At 47.4% G+C, this 27073-nt stretch overlaps 1 protein-coding gene across 1 annotated transcript; it reads right to left on the bottom strand.

Moving 5' to 3' along the window:
- Positions 1-3661: 3661 nt before the first annotated feature.
- LOC119434608 (tripartite motif-containing protein 45) lies at positions 3662-27073 on the bottom strand. Its single transcript, XM_037701720.2, has 6 exons — positions 26826-27073; positions 23132-24456; positions 22445-22574; positions 20284-20404; positions 15050-15200; positions 3662-3943 (listed from the first exon to the last, which is right to left on the bottom strand). Exons 1-6 carry the CDS (start codon positions 26846-26848, stop codon positions 3801-3803), a joined length of 1893 nt encoding a protein of 630 aa, XP_037557648.1. The 5' UTR covers positions 26849-27073; the 3' UTR covers positions 3662-3800.

Here is a 27073-nt window from a genome sequence, read left to right as displayed (position 1 = left end):
TACGGCTTCTGGCGTAAAGGCGCATGGTTGCCGGTGTCGATGTGATGCACAACAGTGTAAGTACGGCCTAAGCGAGATGGTTGTAGGTGGAATGACGTGCGAAAGCGGTCAAGGAGATCGACGATCTGGGCGTGCTGACTTGGAGTGAGGTTGGGGTCAGTACATCGAGAAAATGTTGGGTCACACGGCAGTGTCGGAAGAGAAACTTGAAGGGCCATAGCGTCAACCTGAGGAGAAGCCGGGTCGTCAGGCACATCATAAAGGAAGCTTGGCTCGATTACATCAGCATAACCAAGACACTCATCGTGGAGCAGGCTAGCAGAGCAAGGAAACAGGTTCGAGACATAAAGTGCGCTGGAACCTTGTCGAACGGCAAGAAGGGCAAAAGGAAGCACGAAGGGGTGACGGCGAGCAACAAGTTTAGACGGCGTGAAAAGAACAGTAGAGTCGGGAAACCCAACGCAGGAAACGGGTGCAAGTGCGGCAGAGTATGGAGGAATCTCGTTGACGGCGGTGACGAACACACTACCGGAAGCGTCATCAGTATCTTCAAAAACGTTGGTGCCGAATGGCGACAGAGCGAGTTCAGCACGGGCACAATCTATAACGGCATGATGAGATGAGAGAAAGTCCCATCCTAAAATCATGGCATGGCAGCAACGGGGCAGAATAGCGAACTCAACACGGTATAAAGTGCCGCTTATAACAACACGCATGGTACACTTCCCTAAGGGTTCAATCGGCGCAGAGCTTGCGGTGCGTAATGAAACGGCAGAATATGGCGTCGCGACTTTTCTTAGTTGAAGACGAAGCTGGTTCGAAATCACTGATATTGCTGCTCCCGTGTCTACGAGCGCCTGAACGGCAATGTCTTCTGCATAAACTTCAAGGACGTTCGCAGGAAATAAATTAGGGCTTGAGGAGTTCGTTGAGATCGCAGTTCTTGCCTCCGGAACTGCGTTCCTTAGTTTTCCTCTCGGATAGCTTCAGGGCGACGGACAAGCGGCGACAGAGAACACCGACGGGTATTGAAAGTGCGGGAAACAGGAGATGGAGGCTTCGAAGTGCTGAGCGGCAGGAGCGGAACGAAAGGAGAGTCGAAACCGTTGCTTGGTGCCCTCGGAGAATCCGAAGGATACCATCCGCGCCGGCGGCAAAACCGCGCTACATGCCCTGGCAGGCCGCACGAATAACAGATAGGGCGGTTGTCATGGGTGCGCCATGGATTGAGAACAGCAGGCTGAGACTGATGGAGATATTGGTGAGGTGGGCACACGGGCTGCTGAGGCGGCCAGTAGCTGCTTGTAGGTGCATATGTTGCAGCTACTTGCGGAGGTGAGGGAAAGGCGCTGGTAGGTCTGGGTTGAATAGCTGCAGACGGAGGCCTTGGATTCGTGACAACGGCAGCGTACGTAAGTGGAACAGGCGGAGGAGGTGGTTTATGAGCAAGTGGTACGGCGGTAGCGACTTGGTCTTGTGTCACCTGACGGAGATCGGGAGACAAGGGCGACTCTGATGCTTGCATGGCTGGCAGAAGAGAGAGTTGGCGTGCCACTTCTTCTCGTACAAATTGGTTCATTTGGTCGAAGAGTGCTGAGCTGGAAGGAGTAGCACTGACACCGTCACTCAGCACTCAAAGCGCGACGTCTGGAGCGGAAGCGCGGCGCGTAAAAAGCCGTTGTTTGCGTAGCTCTTCATAGTTCTGGCAAAGCGTTGTGAGGTCGTTGACCGTCTGAGGATTCTTTGCCAAGAGCATTTGGAAGGCGTCATCGTCTATGCCTTTCAATATGTTCTTGATTTCGTCCTCTTCGGTCATATCTGGGTTGATACGCCGGCAAATGTCAACTACATCTTCAATGTAGCAGGTAAAGTTCTCGTCCTTTTATTGAGCACGACAGCGAAGTTGTTGTTCAGCTCGAAGTTTGCGCACAGCAGGGCGACCGAATACTTCTTGAAGTTTCGTTCGGAATACTGTCCAGGTAGAAAAGTAAGCATCATGGTTGCGGAACCAAGGATGGGCGACCCCAGAAAGGTAGAATGGTACGTAACCAAGCTTGTCAGCGTCATTCCATTTGTTGTGGGTACTCACTCGGTCGTACGATGACAGCCAGTAGTCTACGTCATGATCGTCAGTGCCATTGAAGATGGGAGGATCCCGTTGACGTGGCGCACCAGGACAGACGACCGGAGGCAGGTGCCGCGGGTGGATCGGTAGGGACCAGTCTCCTCAGGCATAGGAGATGTGACAGGGAATTGTCCGGCTTCGGAGATCCAGGTTTGCAACAGGCCCAGCACCTCCACCAAATGTCACGAAGCCCTTGGGGAAGTCAGCGTTCGCGACTAGAACGATAAAGCAGCGAGAGGTAGCACTGCCGATTGAGCACCGAAACAAGGTTTATATATATATATATATATATATATATATATATATATATAGCGATTAATGTCTGCAATAGTAGGGAAACTTGGTCGAATGGGTGTATATGTCAAATATGGACCATCTACGTATGCCTCTAACCGTTTTCCCGCCAACATGGGTCACTGGGTAGTCCATGCGTTAATGGGTAGAGCATTGGGCTGCTGTGCGTGAGGGACCGGGTTCGAAACCAACCGCCGCACTAACTAGGGTCACTGGGTACGTGACACTAGGTATGTGCCGCTCTTTACTGGCCCGATGCCATATTGGGTCACCGGCTATGCGCCTCTGGTCGGCCGGCGAACCCACGACATCGAACCCGCGACCTCGAGCTGAGCAGCCCAACGCCATGGCCACTGTGCTACCGATACGAGTGAGTGACGTGTTCGTGGTGTGACATACATGAGTATCACGTTTCAGCGTTCGTGAGTGTTATTTCTGGTGCGACATTCATAGCCGACTTTTTTTAGTTTTTCAGGAACATTTGCTTTTTGCGAACGTTGGAGCCGATTCCGGCGGTATTTCATTTCCCTTTCTTTCTTTCTTTCTTTCTTTCTTTCTTTCTTTCTTTCTTTCTTTCTTTCTTTCTTTCCTTCTTTCTTTCTTTCTTTCCTTCTTGGTGATTGTATGGGGACAGGGAGGTGCATTTTCAATGGTTTTGTACACAATTGTCATGAAAGAAAGATAGCTAGCCGCCGCCGCTTAGAGGCGCCGACATAATAGCTTAAAAAGGGAAAACTGATGGCGTAGTGTAGGCGCTCCAGGTTAATTCCGAGCGAATTGCTGCTTTGAGGCCAAAATTGGCGTGCGAATTGCGAATTGAGGAATTGCGAATTGCGAATTGCGTCCAAATGAGCGAATTGAGGCCAAAAGCGACGCTATATCAAGCGGGAACACGTCGTCTTCCTTCTCCTCAGTGCAGCCACACTGTGGCGGCTGTTCCGTATCAATATTATAACTGGAGCTGCAGCAATTTGTTAGTTTTCACGGGCATTTTCACATTTCGCTCCCAGTAAATACGAACGCGGCTACTATCACCAGGACTTATGACCTCGCGCTAAACATCAAACTCGTTAGCTGCGAGCCCCTACGGCGGCTACACGACGAGCCATTGGGCAGACAGTAAGGGGTCAATACGCATCTGGAACAACCACGCCTTGTCGATTTCTATCCTAATGTACATAAAAGTGAAAATTTAGTGAACAGATTACCAGAAACTCAGCAGTTTGCTTCAGCCATGGTGTACTTGCACAATGTTTTTAATGGCAGTCATTGTTAGAACTGGCATGTTAAAGTAGATGGTAGCTCTACAACAAAAATCGTGAGGCGTCACTTATGTTTGATCTTCCAGCCATAAAGCTCGTAATAATTTCTGATCCTGAAGTCACGTGGTGAACTGATACAAACGCGATGATCTCGACGAAGCGTCAGTCATGATGTCACTTCCGCTCAGGTTAGACTGTAGAAACGGCTTGGGTGAGCTGTCCCAGGGTGTCTGCTCTGGTGGAACATTTACCTCACCGCCATCTGAAAAAAAGAAAGAAGAAAAATGTTTCCAGGTTGTCATAAAAACGTTTTCATTCTAAATATATACGATGTCTCGCGCTGTCCTTCATATTCTGGTTGCTCATGATTCACATTCACTTCACTCGTTTACTAGCTTTTTAGCTACATTTTTTTCAGTATGTAATCGCAACCATTGTACATTCAATCATCTAAATAATTAAGGTAGTCAACAACGGCTTTACGACTAGCAAGTCTAATGTTGTATTGTTATCTTAGTCTTTATGCAAATGAACAGAAAATGTAGAAAAACGTCTAGGACAAACAGTGGTGACCTCTAGCGTCACGCCCTGATCCCACTTTCTGTGACAGGTTTACGTCCTGCCACAAAAATAAACTATAGCGGGGAATGTGAGTGCCCGAAGAAATACTACACCTTCTATGGCAGCACTCTGTTCGTGTCGAGACTTTTGTTTCCACATGTGCGCCCACTCGTAATTGCAGCCATGTTCGTTTCTTCGCTTCTGTCGAAAACGCTGGCTTTTACTTTTCCATTCGTCAGGGCGCGCGTGCATTTTGGCGTCGAAGAAAGGGTGACGAGCCTGTAGTGCTCGAAAACATATAAATGTATACTCTAAACGCATATAGTTTCATACTAACATTGCTAACATTACTTGCGAGGGAAACGTAGTGCTGCAGGTTGTTAAACCTCTGTTGTAATAATGGGTAGTTCGTGGATCTTCCTACGGTTTGGCATGACTTATTTTGAGAAAGCATCCTGCGGCTTCTTCCAGTTCTTCTATATAGTGCATCTCTGCTCCGTACTAGCCACACAGTCTTTCTTTAAACGAGCCATGGGTTTTACGTTCATGACTTCATTCTTTCAAGTAACTTACAGCGCATAAGTAAGTCTCGTCACTTCTTAGTATGCGTGTCTCTAGATCTATTTGGGCAGTAACACTAACTACTGGTAAATAGTTTTGAAAACTTAAGCAGTTCTTTTTATTACGAATGTTCTGAAAAATGTAGGACGGTAGAAATTAGACGTTATATGTATCTCATGATTGCCATGCAACAAATCTGCGATGATAGGTTAGGCTAAGATAAGAAACCAAGATCGTGAAGTTTAGACAAATCTGTGCCCTACTCTATCATTTCCACCCTGTAAGAAGTTCGGTACTGGCGGTGCGCGCCGACACTACCGCCAGGTTTCCCTCTATGCAGGCGCGTAGCCAGGGAAGGGGGGGGGGGGGGGGGGGGGCTGATGGGGCTTCAGCCCCCCCCCCCCCCCCCGAAATTTTTTCGTGCTGGCATGCACCGCCGACCAAAACTACCACCGACGCCGGCAATCATGTTGGATTTTGTCTACAATGTCCTTTTCACGCTCGAAAAGACATTTCGGCACGAACATTGCGAACTCGGGCTGGATTTCCTGACAACGCCCTTGCACCTGGAGTCACGTAACGCAAGGAGCCCCATCCGAACACAAACTTTCAACGGCTTTTCGATAGCGAGCGGGCGCGTTGCGGCATCTCGCAGCGGCCGCGGAATAAACGGAGCGCATGGATTTCAATTACGAAACTTTATGGGTATAAAGTTCTCATAAACTTTTGACGCGAAAGGTGCGCTGACATTTCCAAAGGCATGCTTTAAAAGATTTTCAATTCTAGAACTTTATGGGGTTAATGTTCTTATAAACTTGGGCCAACATGCGCGCACTGGAACGCTCGTGTCCAAGCCGTTCTATAAATGGAAGCGCGCGCTCGCAATCTCCCACACACACGAAAATACTAAATATCACCGTGACTGTCAGCTAGAAGCTGATAATTTTCTCCAAACATTTTCAGGAAGCGTGCCCAATGTGATTGATCAGCTGGACCAGGGAAGGCAAAGTAAAATATGAGAAAACAGAAGAAAGTGAACGGCCTATGATTGACGGTTTCTTTTTTTTTTTTTTTTTTTTTTTTGCGGTCGACAAGGTCTGACTCTTCGTGGCCACAGGGCTAGGGGCCCTATGGATTTAAGCAATGCCCCTGCTGAAAATACAGGCATTTTCAGAGTGCTTGTTCGCATGCGAGCTGATTGTGGAGATACATATCTGAAGAACCATTTGGAAAGTTGCCCCAGTATTGCCTCGTATTTAAGCCCAGACGCACAAAACCAAATTATAGAAATTTGTGGTGACATTATCAAAAAAAGCTTAGATTCAAAAGCAGGCTGCTTCTCCATACTTCCTTACAAAACGACGGACATCGCTGGAATCGAACAGCCTACTGTTTCTGCAAGGTACCTAACAAGTATGCCAACGACATCAAGGGAGTGTTTTAGGTTTTAGCACCGGAATAGATGCCCATCTCTCACTTCGACAGCAGGTTCTATGTAAATGTGTAAATACTGCTGCAGCTTCTAGTCACCCTTCCAGTGACAACTGCCAGCGCAGAGAGAATATTTTGTTAACAATAGTTTACTAAAAAACTACTTGCGCTCAAAAATGTCTGTGGAACGCATGGTTAGGCTGGCGCTTCTATACACCCACAGAGACGTCGGCATCAGCGTGTCCGAAGTCATTGACCGCTTCGCTCAACTTTCCCGCCGAGAGAAGTTTGTCCTTTAGATAGCGAAGCAGCAAAAATCAATGCAAGTAAAAAGCACTGTTCCTTCAGGTCCATAACTTCTTAATTATGAAAACGTATGACCGTTCATTAGCTTTTAAAACCGCAGACATTTTCGCCGTTTATTCTAACAGTTAGCATCATGATCACAATTATCACGCGAATACAAAAATTACGAGGATACCAATAACCAATTTTGACCGACCTTGCTCATTGAAAGCCCGGCCCACGCGGCGTTCGCCAAAAACACACTCGGATATTGGGTAGTTCAACTTACCGCATCATCTGTGGCCTTCGTTTGTCCTTTTCTTTCATTTTCAGCTACCTGCTTTTATTTCTTTTTTGAAACGAAGGAATACCCTCCTTTAATTTTGGGTGCAGAATTTAACTGCCTGCGTTGTGCAGACAGTTAAATTACACATTTTCGTACTGATTTACGCATTATTCCTCTATTATTCTACCCACATGGCACTGTTGCGACCGCTGCATGGCCCAAGTACACATCACGATTTCTGCTATCATAGTTATGTTCTTGCCTAGATAATCTGTCTTTCTGTGCGCAACGTTTACTATCTGTGACTGAGCAACATGTTTATTTGTCTTATTTGACGCATTATATACACTGACGTTTGCTTAAATACGTAGATTTATTGGAGACTCATACGTATTCTTAAATATCATATTGCGAGGTCTTGTGTATACAAGCAGTGAACTTTGTTTCCAGCGACTCTTTTTTTGCCCTTTAGCGAGTTGTATCTTCGCATTTGTATATGCCATTCTATCTTCGCATTTCTAATATATATTTTTCAGAACTCCCAGTTTTTATTTGTACTCACTGCTGTAAGTATTATATCGGTGTAATTACATTACACGACGAATTACAGCTGCTCCTGCGCTATCGATTGCAACGAGGGATAGCGTCATTGAGGTTTCTTCCTGGCCGTTGCATATGTAGAAAAATGTAAACAAGGTTCTTGAATGACAAAGATTCATCAAAATATTTGTCCTCAACTTATTCATTTCATAGCCTTTACGTTTTTCATATAAGCTGCATGCACTGCTTTGCTGGTTTCGAACTGATAATGGCCCTTTTCGCGGCGATCCCGTGGGCGCTGCCATATTTGATCACGTGGGGACGCGTCCATTGCTTGCCTCAACTGCCTCCGTTGCCTCCTCGTTTACAATGGAAGTGTATGACGCCGGCGCGGCTTAGAAAACCTCTGTTTTCGGAGATATCATAGACGGTGACTAGGTGGACGACACGAAGCTTTGATCACCTGCAGCTTCAGAGAACATGCAAAAGCGCTTTCGGAGCTGATTAAGCTATGTCCAAACGGCGCAAGCAGTGTATATGGTGCTTCTTCTAAAAGCGGGGCTAAATATGCATTCCAAGCTTTGCGATTATGAATTCAGTCAGGATTAGTGTGTTTTGCTCTTTGTTCTTTATTCGGCAAATATTTTGAAGCAGTGGCTTGTCAGTTTCTGACTCAGTGAAGTTCCTCGGTGCCGTCACTATCTGATTATTTTCTGCCTAATCACACGCGGATGCTCAGTTGCAATGCATTTGTTCTTGCTGCGTTCAAGGCTTGAAACATAGCTGTTTTGTACATTGTAATACCTTGTAGCAAATATATATTACAGCTAGTAACTTGCTTACTCTTGTGGACCGTCACGAAACATTCAGCTTCGACCATTGGTGCACCATAGGCGTAGTCCGTCATTTATTGTGTGTATACAGTGCGCATATATTCAAGTGTGCGTCCATTCACTTATTCTTGATACGTCGGCGATAGAGTGGGTGTAAGTTTTCCTGCTATTTGGACAGATGTGTATAGATAACGTGCGCAAAACTTACTATGACAGTAAGCGGCGCTACTCCCTTTGTCCTTGTTTAACGAGTGGTACTCACTCTTGCCGACGTTCTGGGGATGAAGCCCTTTCTTTGAAGGTTAGCGATACAAGGCTGGCGGATGAGCAAATTTCTGTATCCTCGCGGAAAGCCGTACTTCTCGAAGTTCCGGTAACACGTTCGGACAATTGCAGCAGCGGTCCGCGAACTTCGCCACACAGATTCGTTCTATTCCTTAACATGCCAGTCACTATTTTTGCAGCCAACTACTGCACACGTCTTCAATCCACATGATTCAATCTAGCATGATTGGAGCACAGTGTGTTAGCGAAAACTCAGTTGCATTTCCGACAGCTGATCGCACAGAAGCAAGGTAGAAGCGGTAATGGTTTCGTATTCGTGCGCGGTCGCTGAGGAGAGGTATGGCGCACCGCCGTGAGTGCCATCTCGTTTCTCTAAAACAAACTGCTCCGCGGAAAGGGTCAATAGTTCTAAAGTTCATGTGATGTTTTCTTTACTTATTAATTAGACAAAAAAACACGGAAGCATTGATATCAGTTATTTCTGCCACAATTTTTGGGGCATACGAATACATTCTTTTATGAAAACATACATATTTTAATGGACAGTGCATAGCGTTCAATAATTCGTTTGCAGCATCTAATATACAATGAAATTGGCAATGCAGTTATTATTCATGCATTTGATCCCACGACAAATTCTATAAGGAGGAGGCCGCGCTGCAACCTGAGCCCCCCCCCCCCCCCCCCCCCCGAACAAAATTTCTGGCTACGCCACTGCCTCTATGGTATTCTTATTATGAAACTTTCTGGCTATACAGCCGAGAATATTGCCAACGTTTTCGACGAAAGCGAGAAAACATGCACGGCTGCAATCACGAATGGACGCACGTGCGCAAACGTGGGCATCGACGCTAAAAGCACGCCGCTAGAAGGAGCAGCAATAGATTTCGGCAGGCAGTATTTCGGAGTGTCCTGCGATCTTTTGCTGCCCGGTGTGCATCACGTTTCTTTGAGTATCATAACTTTGCAACCGAAGCCATGAATTGCACGCCACCTTCTTATACGAACCACCACCTTCTTATTTACGAACCTCCGAAACGACTGCCGTATCGATGAATGACGGTATGAGAATGACGGTATTATTGTGCGCACGCGCATTATAGAGTTCCCGCTGTGCGGTTGTGTGCAATACACTGGTCTGAGCGGACCGGACCGTAAACGCTCTGCTAAAAATGTCTATTGAGCCCCGGCAGGGTGGCGAAATTCTGCAAGTATTCTTCATCTCTATTCTACCACTCACATAATAGCTTTCATATTCGTATATATGGTGGTAACAGCACACTTCTACAAGGAAGAATCAGGAGTATCACTCGTGCAGGCAGTACTATAGCCACTCTGTGCTCCAGAGCAACTAAGCAGCTGTCCACAATATCTGTCTTTCTTTTTTAACTTGTGTTTTGATGGTGCTGCAAAAAAAATCTTTTGTTGCGCTTGTCACCAAGAATTATTGATGCTCAACTTTTAAACGTCTGCCTACCACAGACATGCTTGTCAAACAACATGTTATGCTACAGTGGTTATCCACAAATGTTAGAGGTCCCATCATGATCGCCACCCATGGAGGTAGCCAGAAAGGGGGGGGGGGGGGGGGGGGGGTCACATAGGCACGTGCACCCCCCCCCCCCTCCTACCATGAAATTTCTGCCTACAAAGATACCTCGCATAAAACGACGTGCGACAACACCAGCTTGCCCCCCACCCTCTCAAAACATTCCTGCTATGCCAGTAACGCCACCCCACCATCCTGCCTACTGAATCAGTTACTCCCGCGCGGTGGCTGATCACCGATAAATGCACTGCGGCACGTTGTAATAGAGCCGATGGGTCTCCGAGTTGGAGGGGGGGGGGGGGGGGGGGGATAATTTTTGTCAATGAAGCAAAGCAACGGGCAATGCACACTTTCGCTCTTGGAATCCAATGGCAACGGCATTTTAAAAATAGGGACCCTACTCGGGTGCAATTTATCGCTAAGTAGAAGCACGATACAGAGCTCTAACGACACTCGAATGCAACACTGACAGCTCACTTTACTTTCTCAGGCAATCGAAGAAATCGAATTCTATTATCCCTCACACCACCGAAACTGGAATGAGCCTTCTCTAAACCACATCGAGGAATCGATTGAAAAAAAATCAGCCGGCTGAGCGAAATACATCGTCCAAAAACAACAAAACGTAATTTTCTGCTGCCTAGGTCATATTTTAGACGAACTCCTTAAGATTGTCGCGTGCGGTTCTCTCGAAGGTGTTTTTTTTTTTCTTTTCTTTGCTTTTTTTTGTGTGTGTGATTCCGTACGCTGAAAATGCTTACGTCATGAAGAAGTCGGGAGCTACGAGAGATGGATTGGACGACTGTGTGGTCAAGATGACCGATGCGTGACCCTGCAACTCTATTTCAAGTTTTGACAGATTATGTGGCCTGCTGAGCCGGCTTTAAACCACGCCTCTTGAAGTGCGCTTCTTCTGAACGTGTGTCATTATTTTACTTTTTCAACTTTTTGTCCATTTTTTGTGACTCGAACAAATAAAGCGTAAAGCATTGTTATAATATAACGTAAGTTCCACCACCAACCTCTTTCCTTCAAGGCCAAAGCACCGTAAATGCGTCAATATACGCGCCTTCAACGGGTATCAAATGTGGCCAAACGGTTTTGGTAGTACATACTGAAAGCATCAATGCACAAAGAGCAGAGTAATTGTAATTCCACACTGGGGAGAGATGATAAATGATGATATGATGACACTTCCGTATGTTCTGTTTCCTCTAATCACCACCTTTTGTAACTTAGCAAACGCGTTCAGCTTTTCTTCACAAATCATATTCATAAGCATCTTGTTCTACAAAAAGAAAATAAAACATACTTGAACGACACTTTTTTTTTCTTGCTTAGTTAAACTTTGTTACCGAGAAACGCAGTCTGAAACTCGCAATAATTTTGAAGAATATATAAGCATAGTCTCGTTCCCGTTCCTGAAAACTCATCAACTACCCAAGCTGTAATAACTCCTGCAATCTTCGAGATATGTAGTCCTCTGGGTGGACAGGCTCAGCCGTTCTTCCTAGCTATTAACTGCTGTTCGCAGTTAATACTAAGCCGCAAACTTAATAAGACGCAAACCTTGTTTCGCTTTATGTCATCGCTGTACCTGAGGACCAAGAGACCTGGCACGGTGGCGTAGTTTATGACCTTTGATAACGGACAGACGGATCAATGAACGAATGAACGATCGAGCGATTGAGCGAACGAACAGGCCGACACTTTCAACCCCTCTACTAGCACTTAACTGCTGCTGGCAGTAAACTGCAGTAAGGTCTTCGGGAATGTGGTATCATGCTGCGGCGATCACCGGTCATACAATCGTTCAAACGTAAGAACCGCAGCCCTTGTTCGGATCTGCCACTCACTCTCACGGGAAGCATGCATACCTGTTAGTTAGCTAGTATATTCATTAAGGAGTGCTCATGTTTCTTAATAACTGGTCTTTGTTAGGAAAGGCGACATGTCAAGATTCTGAAAACCGTTCGGCTAGCCAGACACATTATGTAGATACAAATTACGCCACATACTCCGCAAAAAAAAATAATAATAATAAGTTTCTAAACATTTCCATGAGTTTAGTATTCTGTATTAACTCACGACATATAGCAAAATGAGTTCCTTCCAACTTCCTCTTTATGGTCAGTCAAAGGCTCGTTGAGGACGGATTATTGGATCGCCAGAATAACGTATTAGATATCGCGTTTTGTGAATAAACGGCGTAGACGGAAAGCCCTGTATTATCGCTAACCCTTACGACGTTGGTGGCCGTACGACAAACTCGTCTCTCGTTCAACTACAAAGCCGAGAATGGCGCAGCGATGTTCGATTTTAGCCACTTATCCTGCAACCATGCTCCCGCACATTTGTTTCATTTTTCGATAATCTCTATTTCTTGGTGTTTTTACTACTGCTTTTCAGTGTCCTGTATTTTCACAAGTAATCGTCGAAAAACGACAAGTACTGCAGTTGGAGATAGTCCAGCTGCCATACAGTTTTAGTGTCTGGCACTCACTCCTGCAGCGACAGAAAGCAGTGCGAGGCCACCGACGAGCATCACCAGCCTGCCTGCTTTATTTGTTGTTGCGCGGAACAAGTGGGCAGATTCGGCACCCCGTGCCGTATAGTAATCGCGCATTAAAGCACGGTCCTGTTCCTCGATGTTGGCAGCACATGTTCTTTCTCGCCCCCGCTCAAGGTTGCTTGGCCTCGATTTATTTTTGAACAGAGCAATACCAGCCCTTGCTTTCGCGAGTCCCCTGAGCTATACATAGTGACGCGGCGTTTCAGGCGATTGACGTGGAGTTTCCCCGCAACCCCGTCGCATGGTGCCAAAAAATCTGTACGAAGGGTGTGCGTGCACGTGAATGACTGGCGGCGTGTTCGCGCCGTGGGTGCGTTGAAAGCGCCCGTTTTAACACGTGCTGGGCCAACCTCTTCGTAGAAACGTTGCCCTCCTGCTCTTCCTCTATGACCTTTGGAAGAGAGTCACATGGCAGCTTACCCCGCTTGAAGGCAGGACGCCAATAGCCTATTGAGTAGGTTAGTGCGCGCGGCTTGCGCATGACTACCAGTCACCGTTTCGAATCCCCCAGCGGGATAAATTTTTGACAAATTTTCGTTCGCTTGTTATCGCAACCGGCTCAGCGACCATCATATTTCTGTATAAAACTGGGGACGCCATAAAAAATTATGAGTAAAACAAAAATCCTATGGCATTTATAAAGATGCAATAGCGGCCTTCTGATCCAAGCCTACGTTTTATCATCCTGCAGTCAATTGCAAGATGATAAACTAAAGTAGGACGTTCTGGCGGGCTAGTTGGTTCATAGCTTTTAGACGTTTATAAACGGCGCAAAAAAAACGAAGACACAAGAAAGAAAACACACACGACACCACTGCGCTCGTGGTGTCGTGTGTGTTTTCATTCTTGTGTCTTCGTTTTTTTGCGCAGTTTATAAACATCTAAAAGGCTTAGCCACTGCTGCTTATATTTGCAGTGTGTATGCTCCTTAAGAACCACCACTGGACTCGATATCCTTACTGGGCACATCTAGTTGCTTGCCTGATTTTGAATGCCCGTGTTTAGTGTTACCTTCATATAGTGCTTCGTTCTTTTTTTTTTTTATTGCGATAGCAATTATATGGACACTTCAACCGGATTTCTGCCGTCGGCGTCGCCGTCACCGTGAGGTTCCGTATAGATTACAAGGGCGATAAAATAGTCGCCGCGCGCCGTATGCGCGAGCGAAAGAGCGCGGGGGACGCGCGCTATCACGGAGAGCGAACGCACGGTGGAAAGCAAACGCGACCGTCGCCCGAAAGGCCGTGGAGGTATGGGAGGAAGGAAGGCGGGGCGGCGCTGTGCTCCGGCACCAAAGGCGTATCTTGCCACTCAATCTCCCACGCGAAAGCAAGAAACGGGAAGAGGGGGGGAGCGGGGGGGGGGGGGGGGGGGGTCAGCTTCTTCTCTGCCAACTCCATTGCCCGACGGTGCCGGTCGCCCGCACCGTCTCTTATCTCCACGCGGCTCTGACCTTTGTATGCGCTGTGCATTCGCGGCTCAGTTTCCGTTAAAGCGATAGACCGCTGAACCTGCGCTTGCTGCCAGCGTTTTGACAGTCGTTGGCTCCGGTCATTCAGTGTGATCTATTCATGTTTGCTTGTGCGCGCTGACACCACGATTGTTAATTCAGTTAGTAAGCCAATGTGTCCACGTTTATGCAGCCGATAAAACTACTATCCCTACTCCGAATAGCTCTCTACTAATTTGCTATCGCAATCAATGCTTCGCCTTTCGGGCGAAGCTGCGACATTTTTTTTCTAGATAGGTCTTCCCTCTCTTGTAATAAAGAAACGGAAACTCGGTCACGCACGATGCCGGCGCTGTTTTCTGCTGCAAATGGCTAATGCAAATGTGCTATACTGCTACTGGTGGTTGAGCCTATTGTAAAAAAAAGAAAAAACAAACGTTGGTGCATTTTCTATTTCTTTCAGCAAAATGTTCTTCTCGCGTAACGAAATTAACCATTTGCATTCTCACGAGCAAACATGCCACGATTATTAAAGGATATATGACGATGAAGCAGAAACGTGGTGAAAAAACAGCATGAAGGACGACGACATATGGGATGCAGACAAGCAGATGCATTCACTCTCAAATAAGTTTGCGAGTCAGCCCTTTGAACCATGAACCAAGCAAAGCAACGGGGCCCCACGCTGCCGACGCACAATCTTCTCTTTTCTTTTTTCTTTTTTTTTTCTCGTTTTTTTTTTTTCTCAGAGCGTGGTTTTCAATGAGTTCTCTGCCTTCGCGTGTGGCGTTACTGTTCAAAGCGAGCAGGCCTTCTGTTATATCTAGGTAGTGTTGACCAAATACGTATCTTTCAGTAAGACTCCACAAGCGGCAAATAGACAGGCTACACACTTCGTTGGAGAAATTTCGTAACTTTTTACCTCCCTTGATTTCAATTCTCGCTTTTTTTTACTTTTTTTATTTTTTTTTCTCTTTTTTTTTTTTTTTTTTTTTTTTGTCACGAAGTACCTTACCTGGAATTCGTTGACGTTTGCACAGGCTCTGGGACCGAAAACCTGCGCTTGCACGGCAAGCAGAACTTCTCTCCAGGGAAGGAGCAGCAGGACACCGTCTCCCCTCACACCGCGGCTTCCGCGACCTCACCCGGAACAGAAATGGGCTACCCTGCAAGCGTCCAAGAACAGCGTGAAAGGTAAGTGAGCCGCGGAGATTCGAAGAAATCGGAAGCAATTTTTTAGTGAAAAGTGTTGCCCACGGTAACTTCTTGACTAGTTACCACCATAATGTTCGTATAAGATAAAGACAGCCGGAAAGTTATTCACTCTCATTGCATTACGGCTGATAGCTAGCGAGATGCCAAGTCGAGAATTACGTATATTGACGCTGCACAGATAACCAATACATATGCTTAACAGTAAAGAAGTAGAGACTTACCGTCGCTGTTGTGGGTGCCTACCTATATCCATCAAGTCGATTTGATTACAAAAAAAAATTACGAGAGATCCTGTCATCATCTACTGATTAGTGGATTAATATCGGAGGCTTCAACGCTCATTGTAGACTCTGTGGAAGTACAAAGATCAACGCGAAAGGCAGAGGCTTGATATCATTCGCCTCCGACAACGAACTCTGGGTTTTAAATGATGGCAGTCCTACGCATTTACGTGGTTCTACACACAGCAGCTGTCTTGACTTACCATTTGTCTCCCTTAGTTTCGTCAGGCGTACTGGGTGGGTTTACGGACATTGAAACGCACGGGAGTGACCATATTTCCGCGTATGTCAATATCAGCGGACTGTCCTCTTCCAAGTCATATGTGATACAATCCAGAGAATGGACTGGCCCAAATTCCCGTCTTTTATGGAAGACTTATGCCAAGGTAGCATATCACGTAATTTGGAATACACAATCAAGATCACCATGATCTTGATTGAGCACATGGTGAGCACATGATCTGGAGCACATGGGAATACGCGTCGTGTGATGATCAAGATTATTACACGACGCGTATTCCCATGTGCTCTTCGAAAATCAAGGAATTCGACATAGAATTAGAGCGACTTCGAGCAATCCGGCTACGTGCCGAACGTAGATGCCGACGCACGAAGTTAATCGTCGATCTACGGACTGCTACACGCATACAAAGTAAAATCCAGCGCCGGTTAGATAAGCTAGAGTCACAACGCTGAACTACTTTCTGTAAATCGTTAGACCCTCGTAACCCTTTATCACACTTATGGAGTACGGTACGAGGTCTCAGGACAATCTCCGTACAGCGGTCCTCATTCAAGGCTCTAGCCCTCTTCCAACAGCGACCAGATATTGATGTCGCAGCAGATTTCTGTGCCAGATCATCCGGGTTACTCACAGCTCCCAACAATTTACCACCTTCCATCAGCTTCCCGCCACCCCGTGACTCTCACATGGATCTACAATTTTCCATCCATGAACTCAAGACGGCGCTAGCTTTGTGCCGACGTACGTCATCACCGGGAACTTGCGGAATTTCTTACAGAGCCCTGTGTCATCTGGATGAACGGGCGATGAGTGTTCTACTAGATATGTATAATGAATTCTGGCGAGGTGGTACACTTCCCACAGAATGGAAGATTAGTCATGTGGTTCCGCTACTGAAGCCCAGCAAGTCGCCGTTGGAGCTTTCATAGTATCTTCCGATCGCATTGGCGAGCTGTATGGGAAAAGTGAAGAAGAAAATTATCATCGGACGCCTGAAGTGGTACTTCGAATACCACAACGTCTACCAAGATGCCATGACAGGCTTCCAACGTGGCCGCCAATCGATTGATAATGTGGTCGACCTGGTCACCTATACGTTCAGCACCAAAAAGGATGTAAGCGTCTCTGCACTTCTTTGTACCTCGACGTCAAAGGGGCGCACGACAACGTTACACATGAAGCCATCCTCGCCGCTCTCGAAGAGGTCGGCCTCGGCGGTCGGATGTTTCCATGGATAAGCGCCTATCTCTCTATGCGACTTTTCTTTGTGAGCACCGAGAACGGCCCCACTTCTTTACATTACAACTACCGTGGCGTCCCCCAGGGTGGCGTACTGAGCCCTACGTTGTTTAACCTCACGCTAATTGGTCTGCTTAATCACCTTCCAAGCACAGTTAAATTATCAATGTACGCGGATGACATATGCATTTGGGCGTCTAGAATAGCCCGCCTACACGCGCGCGCAAGGCTCCAAAATGCCGCTACTCAGACTACACTTTACCTCCGCAATCAAGGAGTGGAAATTTCATCTGAGAAATGTGCACTTGTGGGGTTTACGCGTAAGACCATGACGCACTAAAGTGTATTAATCAAAGCGCAAATGATACCGAAAGTCCGGTCGTACAAACTCTTAGATGTCGTGATTGACAGAGACATATCATGGAGCCCCCGTGTCTCGTACATTAAAAAGTGGGTGACAGGCATCTGTCACCTTTTGAAATTCTCCTTCAGCCAAAGATCAACCTGGCCATACAGCTTACCTTACTTCTATTATATGAGAAGTACCGGAATTACACACACATATACACCGGTGGCTCCGTCCTGCGAAACAGCTCTACCACTGTCGTCATTCCAGCAAATATCACCACTATCAAGTTCAAAGCGTATCACTTAACAACGTCGATGGCAGTAGAACTCGCAGTGCTTCGCGTCGCATTACACTTTATTAATGACGAACCAACACACAAATGGTCCATTTTCTGGGACTCGAAGACGGCACTGCAGTGTTTACTGTCAGTAAGGCGACTGTTTGGGTATGTTGGTAAGGCATGAAAGAACTTTATGCGCACAAGACGAGGCGACCAACCGGCCGACCGGACGACAAGACGACCGGCCTCATGTGTCTTAGCCTCTTGTCCTCGTCTTGTGCGCATAAAGTTATTTGCTTTCAGCCTTACGGCGCGGTACGCATGAGCAGCAGTTGTTCGAAATTACAGAGGCCATACACAACCTGACTGAGAAAGGGCACGAAGTCATTTTTTAGTGGCTGCCGAGTCACTGTGGTATTATCGGCAATAAACATGCCGATCAAGCTGCTCGTTTAGCCCATGTAGAATACCGCCGTCTATAAATTCCGCTGTCTAGGACAGATGCTGCAAGGATGCCCCGAAGACTTGCACGCCGGTGCACCACATTGGACTGGAATTAACCACATTTCATTCATGTCAGATTATACACCCTGGATCCAACCTTAAGCCTTCGACTTCCACCAAGACTTCCCCGAAGAGAGGTGACATTTTTGTGTAAGCTATGGTTGTCGGTGTCGGCCATCTCTGCGGGCTCCGCATAGAGATGGCCGATACCGCAGCCTGTGGCTATTGCGGCGAAAAGGAAACAACTGGTCATGTTCTGTGCCAGTGCCCGCAGTACAATATGTGCCGAGACAATCACTTTCTGTCGTGCTGAACCATTTGGACGACCAGCCTCCAGTCGAAAGAAAGAATGTGACCACATCGACGGGACACAACCTCGCATCAGAAGGCCGTGCAAGCGGCGCTTCATAAGATCCACTGGACTTTGTGAACGCCTCCATTTTTTTTTCTTCTCCTTGTTCTCTCTCTCCCTCTCTCTCCTTTCTTTACAAATCTTATTTCCCCCACCCCAGTGCAGGGTAGCCAACCAGAAACTCGCATCTGGTTAACCTCCCTGCCTTTTCTCACTCTAGTCGTATGGAGACGAATAATGAACATCATGGCCCAGTAGAAGAAATTTTTAAACTTGACTGAAAGTTGATGACATGCTAGTGAGCAACTTAACTGCATACTTTGAAAGACCTCCGAAAATCCGGCTTCCTTAGAAAACCTAGGACTCAGCTCCATTTCTAATGAATATTTCGGACTTTTTCACGCCTATGAAAGATTTATCAGCGAAGAGCTCACAAGAAAAAAAGGCGGGTTATCTTCTTTCAAGCACTTGTCTAACTCACCATGGTTTCCTATGAAGAGATGAAGTACATTCAGCTTTCACATCACGGACATGCGTCGTGCTAACAGAACACTCTCACTCGAGGTGTGATCACGCTTGTATCAATGGCAGCCAAAGTCGGCCATTATAAAGACTTAAAAGCGCTCACCATAGCACCAGTCACCGCGACTGTACCCCGCAGCTGCTTCTGCATTTTTCTGAGAGGATATACCTTAGCAGCTCACATGTTGGCGCTCTCAATATTGTATGTTGCGAAAATCATTTCTCCTTTGTTCTATAGTTGCACGGCTTCTATGGCAAAACTAACAATTGTGTCAATAGCTGAAAGAGGTAATGTTCGACATCCATGCTGCTGCTATCGTTGAGCCATGTTCTGTTTTGTTGCAGGAGGATTTAGGGAAAGCGGAAACAATAAGCTTGTTTTTACCGTTATCACATGGAAGTTCTAATATTCGTCAGTACTTTTTATAGTTGTGCGCTTCAGGTATTTCAATACAGCCTTATATGCCGTGTTTGCAAATCACAAAACATGTTTCTTCGCCGAAGTAATAGTTATACCAAAAAAAATCACCAGGTGTTTTTTTTTTCTTTTAGGGGGAGGGGGTATTATTATTTTTTGTGTTAGTGCCTCACTGTACCACCCCATCACACTTCGGCAGGGCGTTTGCGCTACCTACCGGAGATCGACATGTCGCGACAATTTGATTTTGTGCAAACGCGGCCTGACTGGCAGTGTTAGTATAGTGACTGGCGTTGTCCTCTGTGCATGCACTGAATTAGGCTGATGGAAACAACGGCCTGGTTTAGTGCCGCCACAATCACTCAACATGATTCAAGATTATCGTGCTCAACATAGATCAAAGTATTTGGAATATGAAGACTTCCAAAAACTAGGGAACAAGTGGGAAGTTTGAAGGTATGCGACCGGGCTAGTTGGTGTTCATCCATGACGTTTGACAGCGCGAACTTAGGACAAAGGGCGGCTAAAGAGGGGACAGGCGAAAACAAGCACTGAGCTTGGAAGTTTGAGCATGGCGTCAACGTTCCGACGTGTGAGCTTGTCTTCGTCGAACACAAGTCTTCTTGCCGAATTTTCGACTCCGATTTGCGCACCTAGTACAGTAAACGAGCGTTAAGAAACCTCAAGAAACTGATCCCGTTCATGAAAGTTCATTGACGTGAAACGTAAATAAGTTAGCTTGCTGTCGGCCGCGGGAATGCCTTAAACAATTTGGTCATTTCAACCCATTCGAAGCACGCACCTAGAAAAGTATGCGAAGAGAAAGCAAAGGGAAAGGTTTATACCAGGAGGGGCTGGTCGTCTAGTGTGACTGCGAGTGCGTGTGTGCCGGCGTTCCTCGTCTCGAACTTCAGCCTCAGCTGCAAAGGATCGTCCTCAGCGCGTGTGACTACTGCTGCACTTTTCCTGTAAATTAAAAAAAAACATAAAGTTAATTCATCTGCCCTCTGTGCACAGCAGTCAGTAAAAACTTGGAGAACACAAGAAAGAACGTCAGAAGTCCCGGGGTCCATGCAGCGCACAAAGTAAGGGAGTGCACAGAAGGCGATCACTCGCCCACCACCATTGCGCTGTCCTGTCAGGCAAATCTTCCAGGCAAATCAGGCCTTCGAACTTTTCTTTTTGTAGCGTTAGCTACACTGGCCTACCCGCCGTGGTTGCTCAGTGGCTATGGTGTTGGGCTGCTGAGCACGAGGTCGCGGGATCGAATCCCGGCCACGGCGGCCGCATTTCGATGGGGGCGAAATGCGAAAACACCCGTGTACTTAGATTTAGGTGCACGTTAAAGAACCCCAGGTGGTCCAAATTTCCGGAGTCCCCCACTACGGCGTGCCTCATAATCAGAACTGGTTTTGGCACGTAAAACCCCATAATTTTTACACTGGCCTAGCCAAGCCCGTTTCGCGCGGCACATCAAGAGCCGTGCTGCGCATGCGCAAGGATCAGTGATGTCACACGGCTTGCGCACCGGAGCCACCGCAGCCGGCACCTCTCGCGCACTCCGCCGCCGCCGCGCGCGACTCACCGCCGCCGGTCTGCGCATTCCAGAGAAGTGACGTCGTAGCCGTGGTAGACGCACTGGCGCTGGCGCTCGCTCGCTGTGCAGTCGCCGTCTGACACTGCGCTGGAGCCGTTGCGCTTCTGACTGGCGTTTGCCAGTGTGGTATAGCCATGGAGAAGGAGAGCGCAAATGCTGCTCAACAGCGCAGAAGAACGGAGAAGCTTGACTCATCGGATCCCGAAGTAGTTGCCTGGCAATTAGCGGTTGAGCGTAGGAGGAATGAACAGAAGAAGGCTAAACGTGCTGCGGAGACACTGGAGCAAAGGGACGAACGGTATAGCAAAGCGGCGTCGCCAGGAGGCTGAGCGACGTGCCCGACCACCCCTGCAGCAACAACACAACGCCGTCGATGACGTCAAGGCTCGCCGATCGACTGAATATACTGTGAAACTCAGCGAAAGCGCCAGTGCGACTCGGACCTTCCAGACGGACTTCGTAAACAATCCGTTTGGATATGTGTGCGACGTGTGCGAAAGACTATGGCACATGAAAGACTTGACGCCGCTGAGTAGTGCCATGCGTGAAACGTTGAGTTTAGCGGCGGCGCCTCAGTGGGCTGAAACCGTGGCGCGGGTTTGTACAACGTGCAAGAACTTTCTCGTTAAGCAGAATATTCCACTCTTTAGCGTTACCAATGGGCATCGTTACCCACCGATGCCACCAGGTCTACCGGTTCTGAACGATGTGGCCGACTTAGCTCACGCTACGTATATCCAAGCATAGCCGAGCTAAGCCACTGCTAATTTTTTTTCTTTCTTTCTTTCTTTTCTTTTTGTGGGCTGAGGCTGCAAGAACATTCACATTTTCTTGTGGCCTCGTTCTTGAACAAAGTTGGAAGGCGATTCAACCTCTAGTTGAAGTAGATCAAATACAATACCCTCCTGAGCGAGTTGGGGGTGAAAATTGTGCGGAGTCACTTCGAACAGCACTCTATTGCATCACCCCTTGCGTGAGCAGAGTAGGAGGCGCCTCGGACCGCTGAAAATTTTTTTACTGCACTATCTTCGGGATAAGCCTACATTTTTAGACAGCACTGTTTCCGGCATCGGCCCACAATAGAGGCTACACGTACACGTACCCGGTACGGAAAAGGGGGAGGGGGCATATAACTCAGTAAGGAAAACATTGTCTTTGAAAATTGAAATCGCAAGCAACAAAAATAAAACATTCGCAGGACATGAGAACAACTTTGCCCCTTTCCGTGAACACACCACAGGCTATGTAGGCTAGCCATAGAAGTATCCCTAACTTGACTCATTTAAAAGTATTATCATAGCTTTGTTTAGAAGCCAGGCCTTCCTTCGGCACTCTCCTAGACGAGAAATGCAGCTTTTGACTCTCCAGTTTAACCTGTCCGAGCCGAGAGGAACCTAAGAACAACAAACCTTGCGGACTTGGATGAAATAAGCATTGCCCGAACTTGTTCTGGTTCCACGTCAATCGGGTGTCCAGATTGGTTCTGGAACTTCAAGCGCACGGCTTTCAAAGAACCAAGTTGTTGACCGTCTGCGGGATCTGTTTTAAAGATAACAACAGCGTAAAGCATGAATGTTTAGGAAACAATTTCATTATACTAAGATGTAGTAAATAATGAATTCTGAATTACGTTCGCACTGCCCACTGTTCTACCGGACTGGTTAGCGCGCTTACTACGCGTTTCGCTTTGACAGTAAGCATGCAAGCATCTACAAATAGCCTTTTAAGAAACTCTGATCTTACTAGCCTTGATTGACTAATCAATTTGGCGGAAAACAAGTGGAACGCATTGTTTCTTCGCTTCTCGATAAACTTAAAGCTTCGTTTACTTAAGATAAATGTGTATGCCTAATTTACGCATGCATTTGTAAATAAGCATTTTCAGGCTTTGCGTAATGGCCCCATTGACAATTCGCTGCAGCCTCGAACATTGAATAGTAATTACTGACAATTCGAAAATTGGCATTGTGTGTCAAACTAAATCGGATAGCGTGCACAAGGAACTAAGCGTAAATCAAAATGCACGACGCGCACGCCAATCTATAAGACCCGGAGACAGTAGTGGCTATGCGAGTATGATCGTAGAAATGACTCACCTTCAAAAGACAGCACAGCTGAAACCATCGACGGGTCGGCTTGGCGGGACACCGCACCGTACACGAGGTATCCTTCCCTGTGGTCCTCTCTGTCCTTTCTGAATCTTAGGGAGAGCGGCTGATACGCCGAAATGTCTTCTTTGTCATCCATGACGACGATGGGCCGAGCAGCTTTGTCAAGCACTTCTACAAGCGGCAGCACGACCTCTGGCATCTCAGGCCCGAAGTGGAGCAGCGTTTTACCGAACTCATGCACACTCTTGGCCCGCACAAGCGCTGCCTCCAGGGTGCTGCTACGATCGAGCAGTGTCTGTTGGTGCTCTTTCTGGAAGCGGGTGATTTCATCTAGCAGCTCGCGCCTGCGAGCTTCCAGAGCGCACACATATCCGTCGTAGAAGCTGTTCACCTCCCGTGTCACATCGCTAGCGTTGCGAGACAAAGCCTGGCTCTTCTTCAGGGTTCCGTTTGCCGAATCTTCAAGATAAGACATCTTCGAGTGCAGCCTGGTAAGAAGCTGACCTGTCCTCGTGAGTTCCTTTTCTTTGACAGCAGTTAAGTCGCTGCTGACGTGATTACGGTGGTCATTCAGTAAGCACGATGAGCAGATGGCCTTGCGGCATGACAGACAGAAAGTGTCTATCTGGTATGCCGGGTGTCTTGAACAGGCTCTGGGTCCCAGTGAAGCCGTTGACTGCATGGTCTGGTCGTCCGCCTCGTGCGTCTTGCGTGTGGCGGATCGGCCGCGTAGATTCTCACCGGGATGATGTCGGCGCAGCTTAGTGCAGCACGACAGCAAACACCCGATGCACCTGTTCACGGCGGCTCTGCTCTTGGCGCACAGGTCGCAGAGCGAGGAACGCTTGGCTTGGGACGCGGATTGTTTTACCGCGCCGCGCTGCCAGCTGCCAAGTAGGTCAGGAGCAGAGCGCAGGAACCGTCTGACTAGCACATTTGCAGGGAACTCGTTTCCTGTCGCCGTCACGGTGCATTCATTCTGGCATGTAGGACAAACAATAACGCCGTCCACCCTTTCTTCGACAGAGCCGTCGCCCTGGCGGTATGCGGACTCGTGCATCTTGCAGCTTGCAGTAGCTGACAGTAGGTTCGAAGGTGTGCCGCGGGCACAAGAAGCTCGGCTCGGGACGCCTCTTGCAGTGCTTACTCTGGAGGATAAAAAGCGCCTGTGATATCTACCAAGCCGTTCTATGCAACGTCTGCACAAGGTGTGCAAACAAGGCAGTATCCTTGGGTCCTGAAGCTTCTCCAGGCATGCCGGGCACTGCAGACTCAAAGGATTTTGGCGATCGGGAGCCTTGTACTTGAACCTTTGCAAACCAAAAGTATTGTGCATGTGTCAGAGTACGTACTGGTTTCGGCTAACTTATGTAAAGCCATTTATAAAGCAATTTCAATGCACGCATAATTACCGCACAATATAGCACTAGCTGTTTGCACTAAACTATACTAATACACAGCAGATGACGGCACAATTTACAACAGGCCAGAAAAAAGGGCTACACAGATCCACTTACTGTGTAGGCGTATATCGCATCCTATATCAAGCTAAAGGTGAGAAATCATTGGAAATGAATTTAAGCGAGTGGCCCTGCCCGACATTCAATACGCCACGTACACTCCAAAGCTGTGGCTAGGTTCTCAAGAATAAGTTCGCAAAAAAAAGTGCACAAATGCAGGGTGCTCAGAAAATCTATATTTATCTTAATTTTCGTTTAGCTTCTAGGATTATGTTCTTGTCTGAGTAAAAGAAAGTTTACTGTGGACGGGAGTAACAGGAAATGTTAATGCCTTGCAGCAAATAGCAGACAACAGCAAGTGGCGGCACCATTTTAGGCACACTTCTTATATGAAATTGCACGATGGCATTCCGCGGTTTAATGTGCTCAGGTGGCTTACAGGTGCAGTCCCTCATCCCTGATTTGAATTCTACTACTCCTTGTGCGAGGCTGTTTGAACGACGGACAAGCTGGTCGAGCGACCAATAGATCGCAGAGAAACTGCAAGCACAAATCCGAGAGGTCTTCCCGGACATTGCACTGAAGTTTCCGGGGAAATCCGCACGTTTGCGCAAACATTCGGGCAATGCTTAGAGCTATGTGTTATTTTAGTACACCATAAAAATTCCATGCCTTTGTTCTGAAAACGTAACAGGGGTTTCATGAATTTATTAAAATTAAGATGTAATTCGGTAACTCTTTAGATGTTTCAAATATGCATAGAGTTCGCAGCCGCCCAGTATACGTATATACATTGCTATAGTGAAGCAATATATACGTACCTAGTAAAGACGTAATGGGCACTGTAAATTTGCAAGGGGGGGGGGGGGGGGGGGGCGCAAGTGCCGAGAGATGATGTCTAATGAGAGTTCGAGAGGTTGACTATAGCTGTATACTCTTCACATGTTATTCCATTTGCCAAAAAATCAAAGGTGCAAAATACAAGCGCAAACGCATAGACTATATAATGCACACAAAGAACGTGCACACAAAGCGACCTTGGCTAAGGCGTGTGTCACTAAAAAAAGTGTAGCACACACGGGACATGTTGCAGAGCCGCAAAGCACGTTGGTAGCAGTCACGAATGATACGATGTATGATATAGTACAGCTTGGCAAATGCCGGAACAAAGTAATGTACTTCGAGAAAAAACGGTGGTGCGATTTTTTCCCCGTAACAACGCACGTGCTGCGCAACAGAACGCGAAAATCCAGTCAGGCAACTAGACCTGCTCAGGCTGTTACGTTTCAGCATGCAGCCAACAGGATAGCATATTTGCCTGATAGAGCGAATCCACTGTGCTTACCATAGAACCACAGTGAAAGCTATGATCACTTGGCTTAGTGAGAAGAAATTTTCGCATGGTCGCTGGCGCACAAAGCTGTTCGTGCGCTAGTGACGTTCTTGAAGTGCACTGGCCTGAGTGACCATTTATATAGTCATCCCGTGCATCTTCCGTCATGTGCGCCGTGTTCGCTCCCTCCCCCTTTTCCTCTTTCTATTCCCCCTTTCTCTTACCCCCTGTGTAGGGTAGCAAACCGGACGCTCGTCATGTTGACCTCCCTACCTTTCTTTTCATCGCCTTACTTTGTTTCTCTCTCTATCTCCCTCTCTATTTCTCTCTTACGCGCGGTCGCCGCACCCTCACCTAGATGCCTAGACACGTTATGAAACCTTTAGTGAGATGCTGCTCACGCGACTCTTCTGTGAGCAGTCCAGAAGACAAAAATGCAACTTCCCGGAATGACCCCACTTCGCCTAAAAAAATTAAATAAAAAAGATGCTTCTCTGGGCATTCGCACCTGCAGCTTAGACATTTCTTAGTAAATACTTTGGTAATAGTTTCGAGTCGTTGGCTGGAAATGTAAGCCCTCTAGAGATGCAATGTGCTGAGCCTCAAGCGCGTTGCACCTCGGAGAACCTGGTACCCCACGCTTTCACATTTCACGTTCATGCAAACATGCAGCGTCCACGGAGCGTGCATTTACATATAGGGCAACTGGCAAAGGCGTTACAACTGGGACAGTGGAAAACCCAGCGATTTTCCCTAATAGGCGCCGCGATACCTCCGATCATCCGCGCTCGAAGCTCGTCATTCTACCGTTACCGCTGTTTCCCACGAGAGCAAGCGTAGACTGCAATGGAATTCCGAGGTGATGTCGGTCATTGAAGTGCCTTACTCGTTGTTCGCAGGCCATGACATGGCGTCCTGACTCCTTCAGTCTCGCGCACAGTCACACCAGTCGCCCGCGGCGCGCTGCGTGCCCTCGAGTTTCCGCTGACGGTGATTCGAGAAGCCGCGCATTCATGGCTGGCAGCGAGCGCCCACCGGCGGTGGCGGCGCCACACCGGCCTCGGGGCTGAGTACCGGTTGACGAAATCTCGCGCATGCGATGGCCTTTCTCTGTGGCACTGGAAACGCAGGGCG

Source organism: Dermacentor silvarum, chromosome 1 (genome assembly GCF_013339745.2).
Source record: "Dermacentor silvarum isolate Dsil-2018 chromosome 1, BIME_Dsil_1.4, whole genome shotgun sequence".
Classification (NCBI taxonomy): Eukaryota; Metazoa; Arthropoda; class Arachnida; order Ixodida; family Ixodidae; genus Dermacentor; species Dermacentor silvarum.
Note: the sequence above shows the minus strand (reverse complement) of the source record. Positions and strands in the feature narration are given on the sequence as shown.

What these genes read in the sequence shown, in the direction of transcription:
- LOC119434608 (XM_037701720.2), bottom strand. Translation starts at nt 26,848, where the DNA reads ATGTCATGGCCTGCGAACAACGA. An exon ending in AGCTGTGCTGTCTTTTGAAG is followed by an intron (nt 22,575 to 23,131) that starts GTGAGTCATTTC and finishes TCTTTAAAACAG; the next exon opens with ATCCCGCAGACGGTCAACAA. An exon ending in TAGACGACCAGCCCCTCCTG is followed by an intron (nt 15,201 to 20,283) that starts GTATAAACCTTT and finishes GGACGCTTGCAG; the next exon opens with GGTAGCCCATTTCTGTTCCG.